The 21,444-nt window shown below is 41.3% G+C and overlaps 1 protein-coding gene across 2 annotated transcripts in view; it reads left to right on the top strand.

Annotated features, from left to right (window-relative positions):
• Positions 1 to 14,367, top strand: part of ccdc17 (coiled-coil domain containing 17) — a 95,243-nt gene extending 80,876 nt beyond the window's left edge. For both annotated transcript variants that reach the window (XM_072510817.1, XM_072510816.1), the window contains 4 exons: positions 1,811 to 2,026; positions 7,895 to 8,117; positions 13,302 to 13,412; positions 13,869 to 14,367. In XM_072510817.1, the coding sequence (XP_072366918.1) occupies positions 1,811 to 2,026; positions 7,895 to 8,117; positions 13,302 to 13,412; positions 13,869 to 14,024 (706 nt within the window). In that variant the 3' untranslated portion in view covers positions 14,025 to 14,367. The remainder of the gene's footprint in view (positions 1 to 1,810; positions 2,027 to 7,894; positions 8,118 to 13,301; positions 13,413 to 13,868) is intronic.
• Positions 14,368 to 21,444: the final 7,077 nt, after the last annotated feature.

Here is a 21,444-nt window from a genome sequence, read left to right as displayed (position 1 = left end):
CTCTGTGGTGCAGAGGGATCTGGGTGTCCTAATGCATGAATTGCAAAAGGCTAGTATGCAGGTACAGCAAGTAATTAGGAAAGCTAATGGAATGTTATCATTTAGGGAGGTTATACTTTAGTTGTACTAGTGCAACCACATTTGGAGTATTGTGTACACTGTTAGTCAGCTTATTTAAGGAAGGATGTAAATGCATTAGAAGCAGTTCAGAGAAGGCTTACCAGACTGATGCCTGGAATGAGTGGGGTGGGTTGTCTTATGAGGAAAGATTGGACAGGCTAGTCTTGTATCTGCTGGAGTTTAAAAGAGTAGGAGGTCACTTGATTGAAACATAAAAGGTCCTGACAGGTATTGACACGGTGGATATAGGAAGAATGTTTAATTTTTCGGGAGAATCTATAACTCGAGATCACCATTTAAAGGTAAGAAGTCACCCATTTAAAATGGAGATGAAGTGAAATTCTCTTTCTGAGGGTAGCAGGTGTTTGGAACTCTTTTCCAGAAAAAGGTGGTAGAAGCAGAGACTTTGAATATTCTAAGATTGATAGATTCTTGGTAAGCAAGGGTGTGGTAGGTTATTGAGGGAAAACCGATTGCAGATTTGAGATTACTATCAGATTAGCCATGATCCTATTAAATGGTGGAGCAGGTTCTCGGGGCTGAATGGCCTATTACTCCTGGTTTGTACTTTGGTATTTGAGCCCAATGCTTCTTAACGGGGAACAGAAATATGTGCATGAGAAGTTGGCATACCTTTTATCAATTGACTTTAGAGTGCCATGTAGAGAAGTAGACGAGGAAGTAAATTTGATGGGTGCTTTGGTTGCCCTTACAGCAATTTTAAAAAAGAGAAAATTCAATTAAAACAAAAACAAAATGGGGTTAGTTCATCTTCAGATCAAATTGGTATTGGATTAGCTCAATAAACGTGTGTTTGAATTGCATGTGTGTAGTTAAAGGTTCCATCACATATCCCCCATCGAACTTTTTTGCAGCATGCAATAAATGATGCCATCCACTAGAGGCTCCAGTATCCAAATTATTTGAGTAAGAAGTCTTACAACACCAGGTTAAAGTCCAACAGGTTTGTTTCGAATCACTAGTTTTTGGAGCACTGCTCCTTCCTCAGGTGAATGAAGAGATAGGTTCCAGAAACATATATATAGACAAAGCCAAAGATGCAAGACAATGCTTTGAATGCGAGCATTTGCAGGTAATTAAATCTTTACAGATCCAGAGATAGGGGTAATCACAGGTTAAAGAGGTGTAAATTGTCTCAAGGCAGGACAGTTGGTACGATTTTGCAAGCCCGGGCCAAATGGTGGGGGATGAATGTAATGCGACATGAATCCAAGGTCCCGGTTGAGGCCATACTCGTGTGCGGAACTTGGCTAGAAGTTTCTGCTCGGTGATTTGAAGCAAAGAGGCATTTTCCCATTCTTTGCTGCAGCATGTGTGAAAATTTTAAAGTAATAAATCCATTCAAAGACCAAAAATTGCTTCTGCTCAAAATTTTTTCATAATTTTATAAAAGAAATTATTATACTGTTTATACAGCACAATAAAAGACAAGACCATCTCTTAAGTGCCATCATGGCAACTCAAAAGCATACTGGAAACGAATATTAAGGCACTAGGGGCACTTAAAATGAGACTTTTCATCACAAAGCAGAATCTTTAAAATAACACCTCCAGATGTAATACATTGCCTTCCTTCTGCCACAGGATTGGTATTTTGGCTCCAAAGCTATTCTTGAACTTGATATGTAAAAAAAACACATTGTTTCATAACTAATATTTCTGTTTACAGGGCAGGATTTGTTGTCTTTTATGATTTTCTCCTTGGCCTTGTCCCAACATATCGCCTTATCCGCTTGGTTACTGGTTTGTATAATAATGGACAGGAGATGGGGAAGCCATCTGCCTTACCTGCAGTGTACTGTGAAATGGGAGCCGGGCCTCACTACATGTCTGAAGGAGTCAAAGGCACCTTTGGAATATTATCTGCAAAGCAGCCAGTGCCAAGGTAATAGCGATATGCATTACGGACAGAATGTATGTGCTCTAGTACTGCCCATAATCAATGGACGGGGCATCGAGTATAAAAACTGACAAGTCACGCTAGTTGTATAGAAAAGTGGTAAGGCCGCACTTGGAATATTGCGCACAATTCTGGTTGCCACACTACCAGAAGGATGTGGAGGCTTTGGAGAGGGTGCAGAGGAGGTTTACCAGGATGTTGCATGGTCTGGAGGGTGTTAGCTATGCGGAGAGGCTGAATAGTCTCGGACTGTTTTTATTAGAATGACAGAGTTTGAGAAGTGACCCGATAGAGGTTATGAGGGGCATGGATTATGAGGGGCAAGGATCGGCAGGTACTCTTTCCCAGGGTGGAGAGGTCAGTCACTAAGGGGCATAGATTTAAGGTCCGTGGGGCAATGTTTAGAGGCGATGTGCAAGGCAGGTTTTTTTACACAGGGTGGTGAGTGCCTGGAATGCGCAGTCAGGGGAGGTTGCGTTCAAAAGGCATCTTGACAAATAAATGGATAGGATGGGTGTAGAGGGATACTGCACCCAGAAGTGCTGTACGTTTTGGCCAAGGGTGGTATCATGACCGGTGCATGCTTGGAGGGCCAAAGGGCCTGTTCCTGTGCTGCGCTGTTCTTTGCTATCATGACGTCATTACATCATGGTTCTCTCAATCCAATCCTCAGGGCTGTCAAAGCCAAAAGGGAAAAAGCCCAACCCGTATTAGAACACATGACTTCAATGACAGCACTGTAGTGATACGCATCACTGTACACTATACACAGGGGGTTAATGTAAATACACTACATCTAAGTAACCACTAGAGGGAGCACCAGAGATGTATAAATACATAGACAAACAGGAAGCCAAGACGCTCTTCACAGGAACGGCAGCTGGTGTGCAGGACACAGGCAGCTCAGATGTAACATAGTATAAGCGCTGGAGAGAGAACGAACTCATAGAAATAAAGCATCTACTTCAACTGTAAGACTACGAGCTTTATTCAGACACAAGGAATAATACATGGTACCAGGTGACTTCAGAACGCTTACTCGAAGGTTACACAATATGCAGACAAAGCATGATCAAAAACAGAAGAAAACTCTTATGTGGGGAGACTTCGCTGATTCGATGCAACTTGTTGGAACTCCACCGCAGGTGAAAACAATCGGTAATTTAAGTAATAGATGGAAAATTTTTAAACAAACGTTCAATCTGTATATCACAGCTAATAAGTTGAGCACGGCCTCAGAAGAAATGAAAATAGCACTTCTACTGGCAGGACATGAAGCTAGAGAAATCTATAACTGCTTTAATTACTTGAAAAGTGAAGACAACACCAAAGTAGAAGTAATACTTAAAAAATTTGAAGATTACTGTAACACCAGTAACAATGCTGCTTTAAGACATTCAATGCTTAGAGACCAAATTGCACAGGGAATGAGTGTTGCGAAACTCAAACAATCATCAGAACAGAAAGGTTTAATGCTGGAAATCGTGATTGATAAGTGCAGATCACAAGAAAAAAAATAGTGTTTAAACAAGGAAAACGGCAAAAAAGTTCTTTTCCACGGGTCTGAAGAAGTTAAAATGGCATCTGAGCACATTTTAAACTGCCCGGGGAACAAAAGTCGCAAATCTGGGTCTGCGCATGCGCAGGAAACCGCATGCGCAATTGAAAAAAGAAGTTTTGGGCGCAGATCGTTCTATGCATGCGCGGGTTGAACAAAAAGAGCGCACAGCTCGAAGAGGGATCTGCTCATGCGCAAGTCACGCATGTGCAGTTTACAAAAAAGCGCACAGTAAAGGAAAATCGATTTGAGCATGGGCAATCGATTCCTATGCTTTACGTCACGAGCGTCATGAGGTCGGACAATACAGACTATGCCCACTTAAAGGGGAAATGCCCAAAAATCACAAACAAGGCTGTTAAAGGCACAAAATAAACAAATTTAACCTCAAAAGGCACAACAATGCCTGAACTTATACCAGCAATTGAACATAACTTTCGCAGCACCCTGGAACAAGCAGTTTGCACCACCCAAAGTGAAGAAGCACAATGCCAAATCTGAAACCAAAGATGATGATTTGTTCATTGAACATGAAGAGGACAGTAACAAATCCGAAACAAAAAAAGATCTATGTTCTATGTTTATTGAAAAATACTACTCAGCCATGTCTGAGTTATTCATATATGCTAATCATAGCATCAGCGACAAGGTTGAAAAGCTCAACACGTCTCTACTCATGGTAGATGAATCCAATACCATGATGCAGTGGCAAATCATCAATACATTGGATGACCACAGCAACCTGTCAAATACCCAAGAAGAAAACAATGCCAGACAGAAAGTACTGAACAACTCTGTTGAGAGAGCACAGATCGACTCCACAGAGAACACTGCACGGCTCCACACACAGAGCGATGAAAGACTCCACACACAGAGCGACGCAAGCCTCCACAGAGAGCTTGTTGACAGACTCCAAAATGGAAGCAACTAAAGACTCCAGAGCGAAGTCCATGCATGAACAAGACCATGAAGGTCTATCAACCTTATGTGAGCAACCAGAAGCAGACTATGAATGTCTACCAAGCTCACATAATCAACAAGAAGACAAATGTACGTCTCCCCACTGTATGTGAGACAAGTGACGAAGAAATCACAATTCCCATACAAGATGTGCAAGATCACAGTGAGACTGATAGATCTCAGCTCGTCTGTACAAAAGAACTTGGCAATAAAAGCACAACCACTCATGAGTCTAGTGAGACCACATCAATTGAAACCTCATCTACTCAAAACTACCCACAAGAAAATGAAATCTTGAAGATTTTGACTCCAGAAGAGGAGCACCAAGAAACCAAAGAAGAGGAATCCAATCCACCACAAATGACTGATGACAGCAACATCAATGCAACATCAGATCATTCCCACAATCCTCAAGAAGAAATGCTCAATGAAACATCAGATACCACAAAGGACACTGACACCAATAATTTTGAGAATGACTCAAATTATCCACATGGAACAGTCATTGAGCGCAACAAGAACAACCAGAAGCACAACAGAAACAGTAACAACAAGAAGCACAACAAGAAGCACAACAAGAAGCACAAGCACAACAACAAAAACAACAACAAGAAGCATAACAAAGACAACAACAAGCACGACAACAACAAGAACAACAGCAAAAACAACAAAAACAGAAACAACAAGCATGACAAAAACAACAACTACGACAACGAAAACAACAAAGAAACAACAACAATGAGACAACGACCTGTACAACATGGTACAACTCTGCATATGAAGGACAATGCAACAGCACACTCCAAAACAATGACAAGACTACAAACATACCATGGCATGACAACGTATCTCACAAATTCACATTTGCTCCAGAACAAACGAGCACACCAGCTTTCAAGACAGATGACACACTAAATTGATACCTCAAGCACAGAAAAACGTCCACGTCAGTCAACATCAGTGGTTCGACAACTCTGACCCCCTGTGATGATTTGTTGCTAACTTGAAAACAAGAACACTGATGACATTCACAAAGAAATTACAAAATCAATATCACCACATCAACAACAGAAAAAAAACTCAACCGAACAAATTCATAAAGTTTGGACTCATTTTTTAAAATTAAGATTGGACTCAAATATTAATTGGCTTTGTATAATCATCAATATCATCACAACTTGTACATATCATCATCTATCTACCTGTTTTGTACAATTTTCTTGAACAATGCACAGAAAATATGTTTTAAAAAAAAAAAAGTGGGGATATAGTTATATGCATCATTGTATATACACAAGGGGTTCATGTAAATACACTACAACTAAGTAACCACTAGAGGGAGCACCAGAAATGTGTGTGTGTGTGTGTGTGTATATATATATATACATAAACAAACCGGAAGTCAATACACTCTTCACAGGAACGGCAGCTGGTGAGCAGGACACAGACGGGCAGCTCAGATGTAACATAGTATAAGCGCTGGAGAGAGAACAAACTCATAGAAATAAAGCATCTACTTCAACTGTAAGACTACGAGTTTTATTCAGACACGAGGAATAATACAAGCACTATGCATGTTCACAAAATATATTCTGACAGGGTTTGTGGTGTTGGGGAGTCTATTCTTGACCATTGCACAAATGCAAATAATACTCTGTTTACTGTCAATTGCAGGCAGAATTGGGGACTCTTCAATTACTGTATTATTCTGTGCTGCTAAAGCATTGTTTTAAATACAGACCATATGAGCTTTGAATCATTTTAGAGTGTAAAATGCACACAGGTTGACCATTCAGTCCATGAATGCCCATGTATCTAATGCTATATTAATACCTGTTCCTGATCAAGTAGTGTCTGCCTACACAATGCACTTTCCTCCACCTCACAATTTAACCCATCTAACCTGAATATATGGGGGATGTCTTTAGGGCTGCTGGTTAAACTGTTCAAGACCCAGAAAAGATGCATTACAAGCTCCAACTGGGCAAATAAATATAGAAATCATGGTCTGAAATAAGTACAGGAAAGTAAATTCATCAAAATGAGACTCCTGCAATTCAGTTCAGGAATCCACCAGGGGCATCAAAAATAAATTCAAGCGAAAACCAGATTATCAGTGACCTGAACACCTGTATCTGTCGTGCAATATTGTTATTCTTGCACCTGTTATGGTGTATGGTGTTTTACAGTTCACTTAGGGAGTTCAGGTTTCTGTAGCACCATGCACTTTTATGTGCTTGTTGTAGTCTGGTGTGATGTTAGAGGCTCCATCACATGGCTGACCAGGAATTTCTCCTGTTCTTGCTGCCTGCCATTGGCATGCGTTGGATGATTTATATGTTGACACGCGACCTGTTCAGCCACATTTTGAACACCACTTCCTTGGCCATCAAGTCCTGGGCGGGCCTCAAACACTGAGCTTCTGGCTCTAAGGCAGGAAGGCTACCCACTGTGCCCAAGACATCCTGCATCTGTTATAGGCCATAATATAAATACAGAGCTAAAGCCAAATGCTGATCTCATAGAACCATAGAATTCCTGCAGTGCAGAAGGAAGCCATTTGGCTCACCGAGTCTGCACCGATCCTCTAAAAGAGTAGCCTACCTAGGCCCACTGTCCCGCCCTATCCCCGTAACCTCATAACCCACCTAACCTACACATCTTTGGACACTAAGGAGCAATTTAGCATGGCCAATCCACCTAACCTACACTTGTTTGGACTTGGGAGTGTACCAGAGCACCCGGGGGAAACGTGTGCAGACATGTGGAGAATGTCTGTGTGCAGTTACGCAGTCACCCCAGGACGGATTTCAACATGGGCCTCTGGTGCTGTGAGGCAGTAGTGCTGACCACTGTGCCACCGTGATGTCACCAAGATATGACATGTAGATGAGAAAGAAGAGAGAATCAAGAATAGATCCTTGAGGGAGACTTGAGGTGACACCCATCAGTGGAAAGATAAACCATTGCTGATGATGTTCTGACTACATCTAAAGAGGTAGGAGAAGAAGAAAGTGAGTGAAGTCACATAGGGCTGGGCAAGGAGAGGAAAATAGCTGGAAGAGAATGATGTGTTGACTTTGTTGAAGGTTGCAAAGAGGTTGAGGAGGATGAATTGGACTACTGCACTTTGGTCATTCACAGAGAATCTCATTTATTACTTTGGTTAGAGTTATTCTAATGCTGTACAAGATGCTGAAACGTAATTGGCAGGGCTCAGATGGGGATTGTAGGAGAGATGGACATGATTATGGAAAACAACAATATGTTCAAAGACCGTAAACAGTAAAAGATCAAAGATGTCTTCTAACTTTTTTTGTTTCATTTGCTGATAGAGTCCGCCCTTCCCCTGGAATCTCACTGGTAATTGAACTTCAAGCTGCAGGGGGCTTTGATCCATACGGCCAAGAAGTTCAGCGCCTGGTTTCCAGAGGCTGGGCAAAGATTGATATATTTGATAATCACAATCAGGTTTATAGTGGGCGCTGGAAAGTTCCGATACGATCCTTACCAGTTAAACCATCCCTCACAATGGGCCAGCTCAACGGAATTCCACAGGTATATGTAAATGACACATGGATACATTTATCAAGTCAAAGGTTTAACAGGTTATATTTTCCTCTTTACAGTCTGGATTGCAGGTTGAATGATGTGCAAACAAAATATCAACCCACACCTGGACAGCCAAATATTCCATCTCCCATATAATGTTAAAGAGAGACTCTGGAATATATTGAGCAACCTCACATGCCTTGGTGGCTATCTCTCTTAAACTCAGTAACTAGCCTCAGCAGGCTAACTAGGGGATCTTAACATTGGATCAGCTGCGCCAGTTCAGCCTTCTACAAACAACAGAAGTAAATGTTTGACAACATATGTCAACAAGAGTCCAAGTATACAGAGCATTTGCCGTCACACACTCCTGTACTGTCCTGAGATATGACCTGTCTTATCAGAGACAGACAAGAGCGCTAGTGAAATTCCATAAGCAATACCACCACGGCATCCTCTGGATTCAATGGGAGGACTGTTGATAAATGCTTGTGATTTTGCATTCAGGCAAAACTCCTGCAAAATCAACTTTGATCGACTGGACATTATCAGGATGGGTGAAAAGCGTCTCCCATGATCCAGGTCCAGTTTTCTCAACTCTAAAATGACCAGTTTTCCCGAGCAAGACAAAAGCAAATGCTTCCCTGTCATCAGAAGTTCTCCTTGAAGTGTGCCAGCTTTGTAATTGATGACTGGGAGGAGTGGCAGAGAGGCAAAGTAAAGGATCTCACAACACAGGTCATCTTTCCAAATGGGCAGCAAGGTGGCGCAGTGCTCAGCACTGCTGCCTCACAGCGCTAGGGACCAAAGTTCAATACCAGCCTTTGGTGACTGTGGAATTTGCAATTTCTCGCCATGTCTGTATGGGTTTTCTCCCACAGTCCAAACCTGGGCAGGTTAGGTGGATTGGCCATGCTAAATTGCCTCTTAGTGTTCAAGGATGGGGGTGTGGTCCTTGGTAGAGTGCTCTTTCTGAGGTTGTTGCCGACTCGATGAGCCAAATGGCCTCCTTCTGCGCTGAGAGAATTCTATAGCCCTCTGCGCTCAAAGATCTGCTGATAGGAACTGGTTTGTTCAGTAACATGAAGACTCAAGGCAGTTGACGTCCTCCTCAAATCGAGGGACAGCTGATGAATGCAGGTTTAATTCTGGTGATTGCAAAATGCATTTAGATGGAGAAGGTCATTCAGCCCATCATTGTTGATGTGTCCAGATTGCAATGTCTCTTCTCCCCACCCCAACATCCACCCCTCCTCCTTCCCACCTGTGACTCTAAACCACTTTTGAAACCATTCTCTCTGAAAATCCAGTTGATAATATTTTGTGTTAAAAATGACTGAATTCCACCCTCCGTTCTAAATTTGCTCCTCGGTTTAAACCTACAATAAAGGAATTAGGAGCAGAAGTAGGCAATTCAGCCCTTCAAGCCTGCGCTGCCATTCAATCAGATCATGGCTGAGAGCTTCCTGGTCTCAAATCCACTTCCCTGCTTGTTCCCCATATCCCTTTAACCCATTTTTAAAATCAAAAATATGTCTATCTCCTTCTTGAAACCACTAATAATTCAGATTCCAATGCACTATGGGGCAGCGACGTCCACAAATTCATCACACACACCCTCATCTGAGTTCGAAATCAACCAACTTCCAACCTATATCTGTGACCTCTCGTTTGGATTACATTTACTTTATCAATCCTTCTTAGTATTTTGTACACCTCGATCAGATCCCCTCTCATTCTTTTAAACTCCAGCGAGTATAAGCCCAAACTGTTCAATCCCTTCTTATCCGTCAATCTTTTCATCCCGGAATCAATCTGGTGAACCTCCTCTGAACTGCCTCCAATGCCACCACATCCTTCCTCAAATAGGGAGACCAAAACTGGACACACTACTCCAGATGTGGTCTCACCAACACCCTATACAATTGCAACAACATTACTCTACTTTTATACTCCAGTCCTTTTGCAATAAACATTAATATTCCATTTGCCTTTTTAATTACATGCTGTATCTGCATACTGACTTTCTGCGATTCATGAACCAAGACACCCAGATCCCTCTGCCCAGACGCATTTTGAATCTGCTTTCCATTTAGATAATTAGCCTTCTCCCAAGTTAAACTTCTCCCAACACTAGCAAACCTGCTGGCAAAGATGTTAGTCCCATCCTAGTTCAGATGTAGACCATCCCACTTGTATAGGTCCCACCTTCCCCAGAAACAATCCCAGTAATCCAGGATTCTAATATCTTCCCCTCCTGCACCAACTCTTAAGCAGCGCATTAATCTGACAAGCTGTTTGTGGTGTGTAGAGATCTACCATGCGGATCTAGTGAAGTCAGAAACTCAGTAGAAATGTGAGTTACACTTCTCGGATGCAAACAAGAATTTTTTATTGCCTCTATTTCATTGCAATTAAGAGAAAGTTAAATCTATTCTCAATAAAGTCCGGCTAGCAAAAGGACTTAAAGAAGTAACTTATAAACAATTTTACTTTTGAAATAATGCAGAAATGGTTTCTTGCTTATGGCAAAACAGCTTGCATCTACTTCAAGAGTCAGAGTGGAAAAGTGAAAAGATGAAAATAGAGATAGCGAGTAGTTAGATCAAAGTATAGAATGATCCTGGATAAAGATGGCCGTACAGACCATCATGTTTAAGGAAAATTTTATCAGTCTTTCACCATCTGTCTACACCTCTATGTTGTCCTAATTGGTTTGGGTGAGAATCAAATACATTTGATTAGATGGTTAACTGTCAATCCTCAATGTGCAACATAAGTTCTGAATATTTCATGTTTGAATATTGTGCATGCTATGGAATGCAATTTTGTGTTATTATCAAGACTGTTTTTTACTGGTTTTCTGCTGACTTTACTTTATCCACATTATGAACAATGGTGCCTTCATATTGCTGTGGTGCTTACTTCGACCTTGATCGAGATTACTGGTACAGCTCATTTCTTAATGTCAAACTGACTTTGAAAATCTGTTTATTAGAACAATAGCTTGTTCTAAAATGTTGTTTTAATCTACAATTAGTTTATGCATGTGTCAGGTTTTTGTACTTCTGTTGAAGTTATGTGTTTTGTCATGGCCTGAGGTTATGAGTGCTGAAATCCTTATTTTAAAATGGGTATTAAAACTGGGCTTTAATATTTACATTAAAATAGCCTTTTTGTACCTATCAGAAAATAGTTGATTACTATCATGGCGCCAGAAGCTTGACTCTGTCTGCACTCCCTGGAGGAACCAATGCCCTGATCAGCCTCCAAAATGGAATACAGATTTGCTGGCGGGACTGCTAAACTATTTGCCTGTTTCTCTTGGACTATCTGGTGATCACCAATTCACTTCCTTCCTCAAGTCCCTTCAGCTGCGGTGTGACCACCTTCCTAAGCGTGCTATCTATGATTCTCTCATACACGCGGAAGCTCCACAGTGTCCCTAGTTCCTGTTCCAGTTCCGAAACCCAAGCTTCTAGGAGCTGAGCTGGACACACTTCCTGCACACATGCTAGTCTTGGGGACTGGAAATGTGCCCGCTACCCACATAGAGCAGGAAGAGCATACCACGGCTTTGAGCTCTCATGCCATGACAAACCCTTTAAATTAAAAACTTTAGAAGACTTTTATATTTAAAAAAAAAACTTAACCAACTAAGTCTCTACCCTTGCTAAAAAAATTACTTCCAATTTAATATAGTTTGATAAATGCCCACCAGGCCATACTCCGCAATCAGCTACACCTGTTGATACCACGTCACTTTTTGAACTGTGACATCATGACATCACCTCTGAAAGCCGTTATTTGTGGCCCCGATGGTTCCCACTGCAAGGCTGGCACTTGCCTTTGAGGACAGGTAGAAAATGAAAGGACCACCTCTTTCAATAACTGTGTCTATGTATTTGCATTGTGTATTTATGTATTATGTTTTTTCATGTATGGAACAATCTGTCTGGACTGTATGCAGAACAATACTTTTCACTGTACCTCGGTACACGTGACAATAAATCAAATCAAATCCCTCCTCGCTGCACTCCCTCAGCCACAAAACCCCAACTTAAGCAGCCTACTGCAGCCCAAAGTAGCACTCCAGTGCAAACAAAGTCAGCACTGTAAGATAGCCTGGTTTATACTGCCTGAATCTAGCCTTTGTAAACCGGTTAAATAAAGTTATCTAATTAACTAGTTGCAGCTGAAAGCAGAGTCTGAATGAATCCAGTTTGAAAGCTTTTTAAAAATTAAATTTAGAGTACCCAATTCTTTCTTTTTCAATTAAGGGACAATTTAGGGTGGTCAATCCACTTACCCTGCACATCTTTGAGCTGTGGGGGTGAGACTCACTTAGACACTGGGAGAATATAAACTCCGCATGGACAGTGACCCGGGGCCAGGATCAAACCCGGGTCCTTGGCATCGTGAGGCAGCAGTGCTAAGCACTGCATTTACATGCCACCGTGCCCTGTTTTAAAGGTGGCCTAAAATTCACCTCCTTCCAACTCAAAGAGCAATTTTTAGTTAATTATTAAATCAAAGAAATACTAGACTTTATATTGCAATCAACCCTTAATTTCCCTCAGTCACAAAACTCCAACTTAAGCACTCTACTGCAGCCCAAAGTAGCACTCCAGTGCATAAGTTAAATAAAAATGTAATATGACCAGTTTATACTCTTCTGACATCAGATATCTTTCACTGTCTAATTTCCTTATGTTGCATTATGTAGCAAATTTGAGGTCTTGTCCCACCAGAAATCCAGCTTCTTCCTCTAATAATCTAATCTCTATTACCATGAGAAGCACTCCAGACATTGCTCCAATTTGATTTCCATATTTGAGATATTTCTATGCATTTATGTTGCACATCTGAATGGCAATTTTGGAAAGTGTTGTCTTTTCTAAGAAAGTTTCAGTTATAATGTGGCCCAAAGAGACCACTAAACAATGTTATTATTGATTCATCTCTGACTTTTTAAATCAGTTTATGGGCTATTCATAATTGTGAGAAGTTCATAATGAGTATTGGCATGGGGGATTGTGAAGAAGGGCATGTATTTCTTACATGAGCATGTGTACTGAAGTAATACACTTTCCAACAATTATTGTGCTTTATGGAGGGGAATAAGCAGAATAAAATTATTTATGTTCTTGAGGAATTAATAGATGATTTGATTTAATTTTCAAATTTTAGGTTGGCAGTGCTGAAGTCTACTTAAGAGTGTTAAATGCAAGAGATGCTGATGTGCAATCAATGGCTACTATTGATCCTCACAATGCTTCCATGTATCAATATCCACCATTGGTAAGTCCTGCTGCAGCACAGCATGGATTTTTCTGGGTGTTTTCGCTAGGAGTGTTGGTAGGAATTCTGCCAGTCTTGGATTTGACTGCAACCTGGGAAACTGATTTGATGTCATTGGAGTTGGACCAGAGGGTGAAGGTTCTGCGTGGACCTGATATGGGAGGTTAAAGGAAAATGTAGCCTATGGAATTGTGTGTACAATTTTAAACTTCCTGTTGTCCTCCGTTTTAACTTAATCGGATTTAAATTCAAGTTCTAATCAAAAAGTTAACAGTTATGTAGATCTGGTCATTTGGACCATTTTAGCTTTAGTTTCCATTCTACGTAACACAGCTTACATTTGAAGATAATAGTCCATTGGTAAAGATCATATATCTGTGTTGAAAGGCTAATTGGACCATCACTAAGACTGTGCTCTTTATAAAGTCAATGTTAACCCTTGTGTTTCATTTGCAGATGGCAGGCCACAGTGTTTCTCCTTCTGAAAATCTACCACCCCCTCAACACCCCTCTTATCATCGTCCGACAGCGCATTATCTCTCACTTCCTTCTCATATTGACCTTCCTCCTAATGATGGCCGCGCTGACCTCCACAAACCCAATCAAAGGTGAGAGAGATCGATCCTTTCCTTGACTACTCCCCACAGAGCTGTCATGATCTAAACATATGACAGTACTAAAACTAGAAAGATTAATTTCATTGAAGATCAAAATGACTTAATGAAGGAACCATTTTCCATGAGCATTGCAAATAAGACACTCTCATAAGAGACAATCTACTGATAGACCGACTTACATTTTGTGCTTCCAGTGAGTATATAGAACGTCAGTAATCTATTTTGTAGATGTTCATTACACTAAATTGAAGAGCATTATAAAGGTAGTCTCTCAGAAAAACCTTGCCCTGTTTGAAGTTGCTACAGATTTATTGTATCTGATTTTAGTCCTAATAAAAAATGTTTTTAAAAACCTGCATGAAAAATGTTGTGGTTGTAATCGACAAAATAACAAGAAGCAAATATTTCTGGAAAAAACTGTTTGAATGTCTTAAACCCACTGAGACCTTAACTATGATATCCCTCTACAGTAAAATCCACCATTTAAACATAAGAAATAGGAGTTGGACTGGATCATTTGGCACTTTGGGTCTCCTACACCATTCAACAAAATAATTACAGAGGCTGATCATCCACCTCAACTGCATCTTCCCACAACATCCCAATATTCCTCCATTCTCTTCCTAATCTAAATCTATCGACTTCTGTCTGCAATACACCCTCAGTGACTGAACATCCACAGCACTCGAGAGTAGAGAATTCCAAAATTCACAATCCTTTGAGCTAAGAAATTTTTCCTCAGATTCTTATTCTGACATTGAGATTGTGGATTGGGGGAGAGCGGACTTTTAATAAAATAAGGCAGGATATGGCCACGGTAGACTGGAAAGAGTTGCTTCTGGGGAAATCTACAGAAGAGCAGTGGTGGGCATTCAAAAAGGAAATGGGAAGGATACCGGCCCAAAATGATAGGTGATAGGAAGGAGGAACAAGCCTAGAGAACCATGGCTGACCAGAGACATTCAGGATTCGATGAGGAGAAAAGAAAGACTTTTAGCAAGTACAAGGGAAGCAAATCAACAAAGGCATTAGTGGAATACAGAAAGTGCAGGATGGAGTTTAAGAAAGCAATTAAGAGGGCATATGAGAAAGCTCTGGTCGGGAAAATCCCAAGACATTTTCTCAGTATATCAATGAGAAGAGGATAGCCAGGGGAAGAGTAGGGCCAGAAGACTGGAGAACAGCTAATTTGGTTCCACTATTTAAGAAGGGTTGTAGATATAAGCCAGGGAACGACAGACCAGTGAGTCTCATGTCAGTGGTAGGGAAACAATTCGAGAAAATTCAGAAGGAGAGAATCTATCTCCACTTGGAGAGGCAAGGTTTGATCAGGAATAGTCAGCATGGTTTTGTCAGAGGGAGGTCATGCCTAACAAATTTGATTAAATTTTTTGAGCATTTAATCAGGTGTGCAGATGAGGTTAGTGTAGTTGACGTAGTTTATATGGAATTCAGCAAAACCTTTGACAAGGTCCCACATGGGACACTTGTATAGAAGGCAAATGCACATGGGTCACAAAGCAACTTGATAAGGTGAGTTCAAACTTGGCTTAGCTGTAGGAGTTCGAGGGTGATGACAGTCTGCTCCTTTAGTGACTGGAAGCCAGCATTCAGTGATGTAACACCGGGATCTGTGCTGGGTTCCCTCTTATTTGTCATTTATGTAAATGACATAGTTGACTATGTGGGGATGAGGGGGACGAGGGTCGGGGTAGGATCAGTAGGTTGGCGGATGGCACAAAGATTGGCTGGGTGGTTAAAAGTAAGATTGAGTGTCTCAACTGACAGGAAGCTATAAACAGGATGGTCAAATGGGCAGAAATATGGCAGATGGAATTTAACCCCGAAAAATGTGGGGTGATGCACTTTGGAAGGAATAACATGCCAAGGAAGTATTCAATGAATGTCTTGACATTGGGAAGTTCTGAGGAACAAAAGGACCTTGGCGTGTTTGTCCATAGAAGGCAGAAGTGCAGGTTGATAGGGTGGTGAAAAAGGCATACTGCACACTTGCCTTTATCAATCGAGGCATAGATTAAAAGAGCAGGGAAGTCATGTTGGAGTTGTATAGAACTTTGGTGACGCCACAACTGGAGTACTGTTTGCAATTCTGGTCGCCACATTATAGTAAGGATGTGATTGCACTGGAGGGGGTGCAGAGGCGATTTGCCAGGATGTTTTCTGGGATGGAACATTTAAGTTATGAAGCGAGTTTGGAGAGGCTTGGGTTGTTTTCATTGTAGCAGAGAAGACTGAGGGGTGACTTGGTCAAGGTGAACAAGATTATGAGGGATGAGGATAGGGAGTAACTGTTGAAGGGTCAGTTACGAGGGGACACAGGTTCAAGGTAAGGGCCAGGAAGTTTTGGGAGGATTTGAGGAAAAACCTTTTTACCCAGAGGGTGGTGACGGTCTGGAATGCACTGCCTGGGAGGGTGGTAGAGGCGGGTTGCCTCACATCCTTTAAAAAGTACTTGAATGAGGACTTGTCTTGCCATAACATTCAAGGCTCTGGGCCAAGTGATGGCAAATGGGATTAGGTAGGCAGGTCAGGTGATTTTCATGCGTCGGTGCAGACTCGATGGGCTGAAGGGCCTCTTCTGCACTGTATTATTCTGTGAATCTGTGATTCTATGTATCAAGGTACAACAGAAATGTTTTTTTTCCATTGATATATATTGATAGATTGTTATCAATTTAAATTTTGAAGATAGCTTTTGGCCAAATGACTACCACAAGGTTTGCTGAACATTGTCTTATGTTATTCCTGACTAATCAGAAGACCATAGAAAACACTCTAAAATATAATGATATGCTTGAAACATGTACTGATCCTGTCCTCCCTGCTCATCTTTGCCCACTGTGGGCTATTTATTAAACTGCCATACTGTTTTTGTCAGCTTCAATCATTGTTATCAAGTTTAACCTTTTTTTAAATGTTTTTTTCCTCAATTTCTTATGATTTAGTTAAATATGGTTTTGCTGCCATTTCACCACACCCAATGCATCTGCACATTCTTTTGTTCTTTCCCTATGACAGCGTCATCTCACTGATCATTTATATTGCCACCTGTTTTTTAATAAGAACTTTTCATGTTAGATAACACTTAACTCCCACACTCTAAGTGATGTATCTGTTGGTTCTGTTCTCCAATGTTCACCCCCCCCATTTATCTCTATTTTTCCAACCTTAATAAAAGGCTTGTTAATCTCCTAGTTTTTAATCTGTTGAAGGGTACATCACTGAACTGTCATAAACTGCCTTTTCTCTTTGCAGATCCTGCCTGATCTGCTTTGCATTCCCAACTTGTCCTGTTTTTATTTCTGATTTCCAGCATTTGCAGTTTTTCTTTTTTTGTTTTGCCATTTCTTGACGCCTCGCAGTTGAAAGTGCAGGAGAGAATTGTGGGAAGACATCCACAACCTTAGCAGGTGCTCTGATAAAATCATCACGTGGGTTAAAGTACCAATAAGGTTAATTGGGTCAGCAAATCAATTCCTGTTAAGGATTGTGTGGCTCCAAAACTCGGACATTAAATATAGGTTATACTACTAATATGAGAAGGAAGCAATGATATCAACACGCAGTTTTTCTTCCATGTCTCAGGGGGGAAAGGAATCTTATTCTAGCTTTTTGTGGGCCTTTAATTTTCAGCTTCTCCTGAAGATACTAACACATCTGGGATAGAAGTCTACAACTGCAGGCCAGTGCTTTAGACTTTTACCTCTGAGCCCCGTCTGAGAGAATTTCCTTTTAAAGAAAGGTAAAGTTAACATTTAACTTTGAGAATCGCCATACCTCAGGCGAAGGGCAAGGTTGAGAAGGCGAGGTCTTCATGAATAACCTCAGCTGGTATGGGAATTTCATAGAATTTATTTCATAGAATTTACAGTGCAGAAGGAGGCCATTCGGCCCATCGAGTCTGCACCGGCTCTTGGAAAGAGCACCCTACCCAAGGTCAACACCTCCACCCTATCTCCATAACCCAGTAACCCCACCCAACACTAAGGGCACTTTTGGACACTAAGGGCAATTTATCATAGCCAATCCACCTAACCTGCACATCTTTGGACTGTGGGAGGAGTGCCACGCACTCACGGGGAGGATGTGCAGACTCCGCACAGACAGTGGCCCAAGCCGGAATCGAACCTGGGACCCTGGAGCTGTGAAGCAATTGTGCTATCCACAACTGTTCTGTTTGCTTCACAAACCAACTATCCAGCCCCCATTTTAAAATGAAGCACATCATTGTAAGATGAACACTTTACTGAAGGTGACGCAACAAAATTATCATTTCCCCTCTGGAGACTGACTAGAACTGAGTTTTAATAGACAAACCAGATTGGAAAAGACTCTTTCCCCTAAATTCAATCCAGAATAAAAAGACGTAATCTTAAAATTAGGAATAAACTGGCAAAGAAAAACATCACACAAAGGATTTTGAAAATATGCAATATACTGTCCAGAAGGCCATGAATGGAAGAATACATTTTGTTGGTTAAAAGGGAGACAGATAATTACTTAGACCCTAAAATCTGTTTTGTTGTTCCAGCTGGTTGTGACTAAATCCAGTGGTGATTTGTGCCACTGACCCCGGAGAAATTCATTGGGACAAAATATCTAACTATGTCTTGGGAGGCCAGAAGTGCCACTCGGGTCTAACATGTGAATTAATCATTGTGGGATAGAAGAGAGATTTGTGGTAGGAAACTTCCTGTTACAGTCTTTGAAAGCCTGCAGCAATGTGATGTAGTAATAGGTATCTGGAAGCACAGCAGGTAAGTCATGTTTTTCACTGCTTTTCATCAGATTTTTCAATTGATATCTAACGGAAGGATTCCCTCATTTTCACAAGACTTCAAAATTGCAATTGTGAGAATAAGCAGCAGAGCAACTGGGGACCTTTCACAGGATTCACTGGAAACTTTTGGGAATCTGGAAAAAAAAAATGGCCAGGGATATGGTGGAACTGATTCCTCACAACAAAAACATGTCTCCCAAGTTGTTTTGCACTGCCATTTTCAACCAAAGCCCTGTATATTTTGGGGGATTAAAGAATATAAGAGCTGGATTGGAGAGAAATAACTCCACTAACACATGAGTAGAACAGACTTAATGAGCCAAATAACACATTTGTGTATCTGTGGGTGAGTTAAAGTTATGTTGCTAATGAAATAGAGGAATGATGACGGTCCATATTACTTTTTGATTAGTTTCTGCATGAGTCACAATGATGTATCCATTTCTTTTTCTTTTATGTTTGCTGTTGAAATAAAGTACCTCCGAATCACTTCTTTATATTTACTTATCAGATATAAAGTACGCATAAATATGCAACTTTTGCATTACATTTTAAAGTAATTGCAGCATAAGACATGGGGCTGGAATTACCTTTATACTTAAATAGTGTGAGGGGGAAAATTGTAAATGTTAAATAACATGATATTACGGTACTGGAAAGTAAATGTCGTAGATTGAATCACGACCTTGCTCATAGCTTTAATGATCCTGAAAGGTCAAAAAGAGTCTGGTGACTACCCATTACTATCGTCAGCAATAGCTGCAAAATTCTGGCATAGAATGCTTTGCATTCAGAAATCCTTAGACATGATATTGTCATTCTGTTATTTGATAAAAACATAATTTTAACAAAAAGTACAGGAAAATCAGCAGGCAAGTCACCTTAGATCACTTGGTCGCCCCGAGCAAACAAATGCGAAGCAACACAGAGACCTAAAAGTAGACCACTCACCGCAGGCCCCCCATGCCCCCAACCTCTTGCCTGAGGAATAGTACAAGTTGGAGGAAGATCTTAGACAAAAAGAAGAAATTCAAAACTTTAAAAAGTTGGCAATGAACCGATTCAGGATATTACAATTATGAAGACTGCCAAGCCTTTGGCTCTTTGCCGTTTACTTTATCTTAATTTGTATATATGATCTAAAGAATAAATAAAACGTTCTAAACTATTATCCCCAATTGGTATTAACAGTAGCTTTAAGTCATTCCCATCATGGAAACATTTAGTATATTTCTGTGTTATTGTCAAATTGCAAGATCGTGACAACCCTCATCCTTCTTTCCTTTCCTAATTGTTGAGGTGCAAATAGAAAGTGGGTGACATTTTATACAGTACCCAATTAAGAACAACACATTATAATCGCACAGAAAATAGCGATTATCGTAAAATAGAAAACTTGCAACAGTTTTTTAAAAATGTTTTTATTCAAAATCTTTCAATAATTTTTACAAACTACCACAAAAGAAAATATAATGCAAAGAGAACAAAACAATATGCCAACAAAAACAACTTAACCCTCTAACAAATTAACAATTTAACAAACAAAATAAAACAGGGTGTGGCATTTGCCCCTTACAAATAAAATGAAATCAACCCCCCACCCCACCCCCCTCTGGATTGCTGCTGACCTCCATCTAACGTTTTGCGAGAAAGTCAAGGAACGGTTGCCACCGCTTGGAGAACCACTGCAAAGGATCCTCGCAAGGCAAACTTCATCTTCTACAAACTGAGAAACCCCGCCATGTCACTGACCCAAGCCTCTACACTTGGGGGCTTTGCGTCCTTCCACATTAACAAGAGCCTTCTCCGGGCTACCAAGGAGGCAAAGGCCAGAACTCCCGCCTCTTTCGACTCCTGCACTCCGGATCATCCGATACCCCAAATATCGCTATCCCCCAGCTCGGTTTTACTCGAGTGTCCAAGACCTTGGACATAGCCTTTGCAAAGTCTTGCCAAAATTCCGTGAGTGCCGGGCATGTCCAAAACATATGGGCATGGTTCACTGGGCTCCCTGAACATCTCACTCACCTGTCCTCGACCCCAAAGAACTTACTCATTCTCGCCCCTGTCATTAAACTGAATCAGGGTCAGCCTGGTGCAAGATGAGAAGGAATTGACTCTGCCCAGGGCGTCAGCCCACAGGCCCTCATCCAGCTCCTCACCCAGCTCCTCCTCCCACATGCCCTTCAGCTCTTCCACCGAGGCCTCCACCGCCTCTTGCAGCTCCTGGCATATGTCCGATACTTTGCCATCCTCCACCCACACGCCCGAGGCCACCCTGTCCTGTATCTACCGGGCAGGTAGCAGCGGGAATTCCCCCAACTGTTTTTTCACCAACACCAGAACCTGCATGTACTCAAAAATGTTCCCCGGGGGCAACCCAAATTTCTCCTCTAGCGCCCTCAGACTGGCAAAAGACCCATCGATAAACAAGTCCCCCATCCTTTTGATTCCCGCCCTGTGCCAGCTTAGGAACCCGCCGTCTATCCTACCCCCCCCCCCCAAATCCAAATTTGCCCACACAAATCCCGTAATACTCCTATTTACCCGCTTGAAAAAGGACTTGGGGATGAGGATGGGCAGACACTGGAAGACGAACAAGAACCTAGGGAGG

This window comes from Scyliorhinus torazame, chromosome 7, assembly GCF_047496885.1.
Source record: "Scyliorhinus torazame isolate Kashiwa2021f chromosome 7, sScyTor2.1, whole genome shotgun sequence".
NCBI classification, from domain to species: domain Eukaryota; kingdom Metazoa; phylum Chordata; class Chondrichthyes; order Carcharhiniformes; family Scyliorhinidae; genus Scyliorhinus; species Scyliorhinus torazame.
Note: the sequence above shows the minus strand (reverse complement) of the source record. Positions and strands in the feature narration are given on the sequence as shown.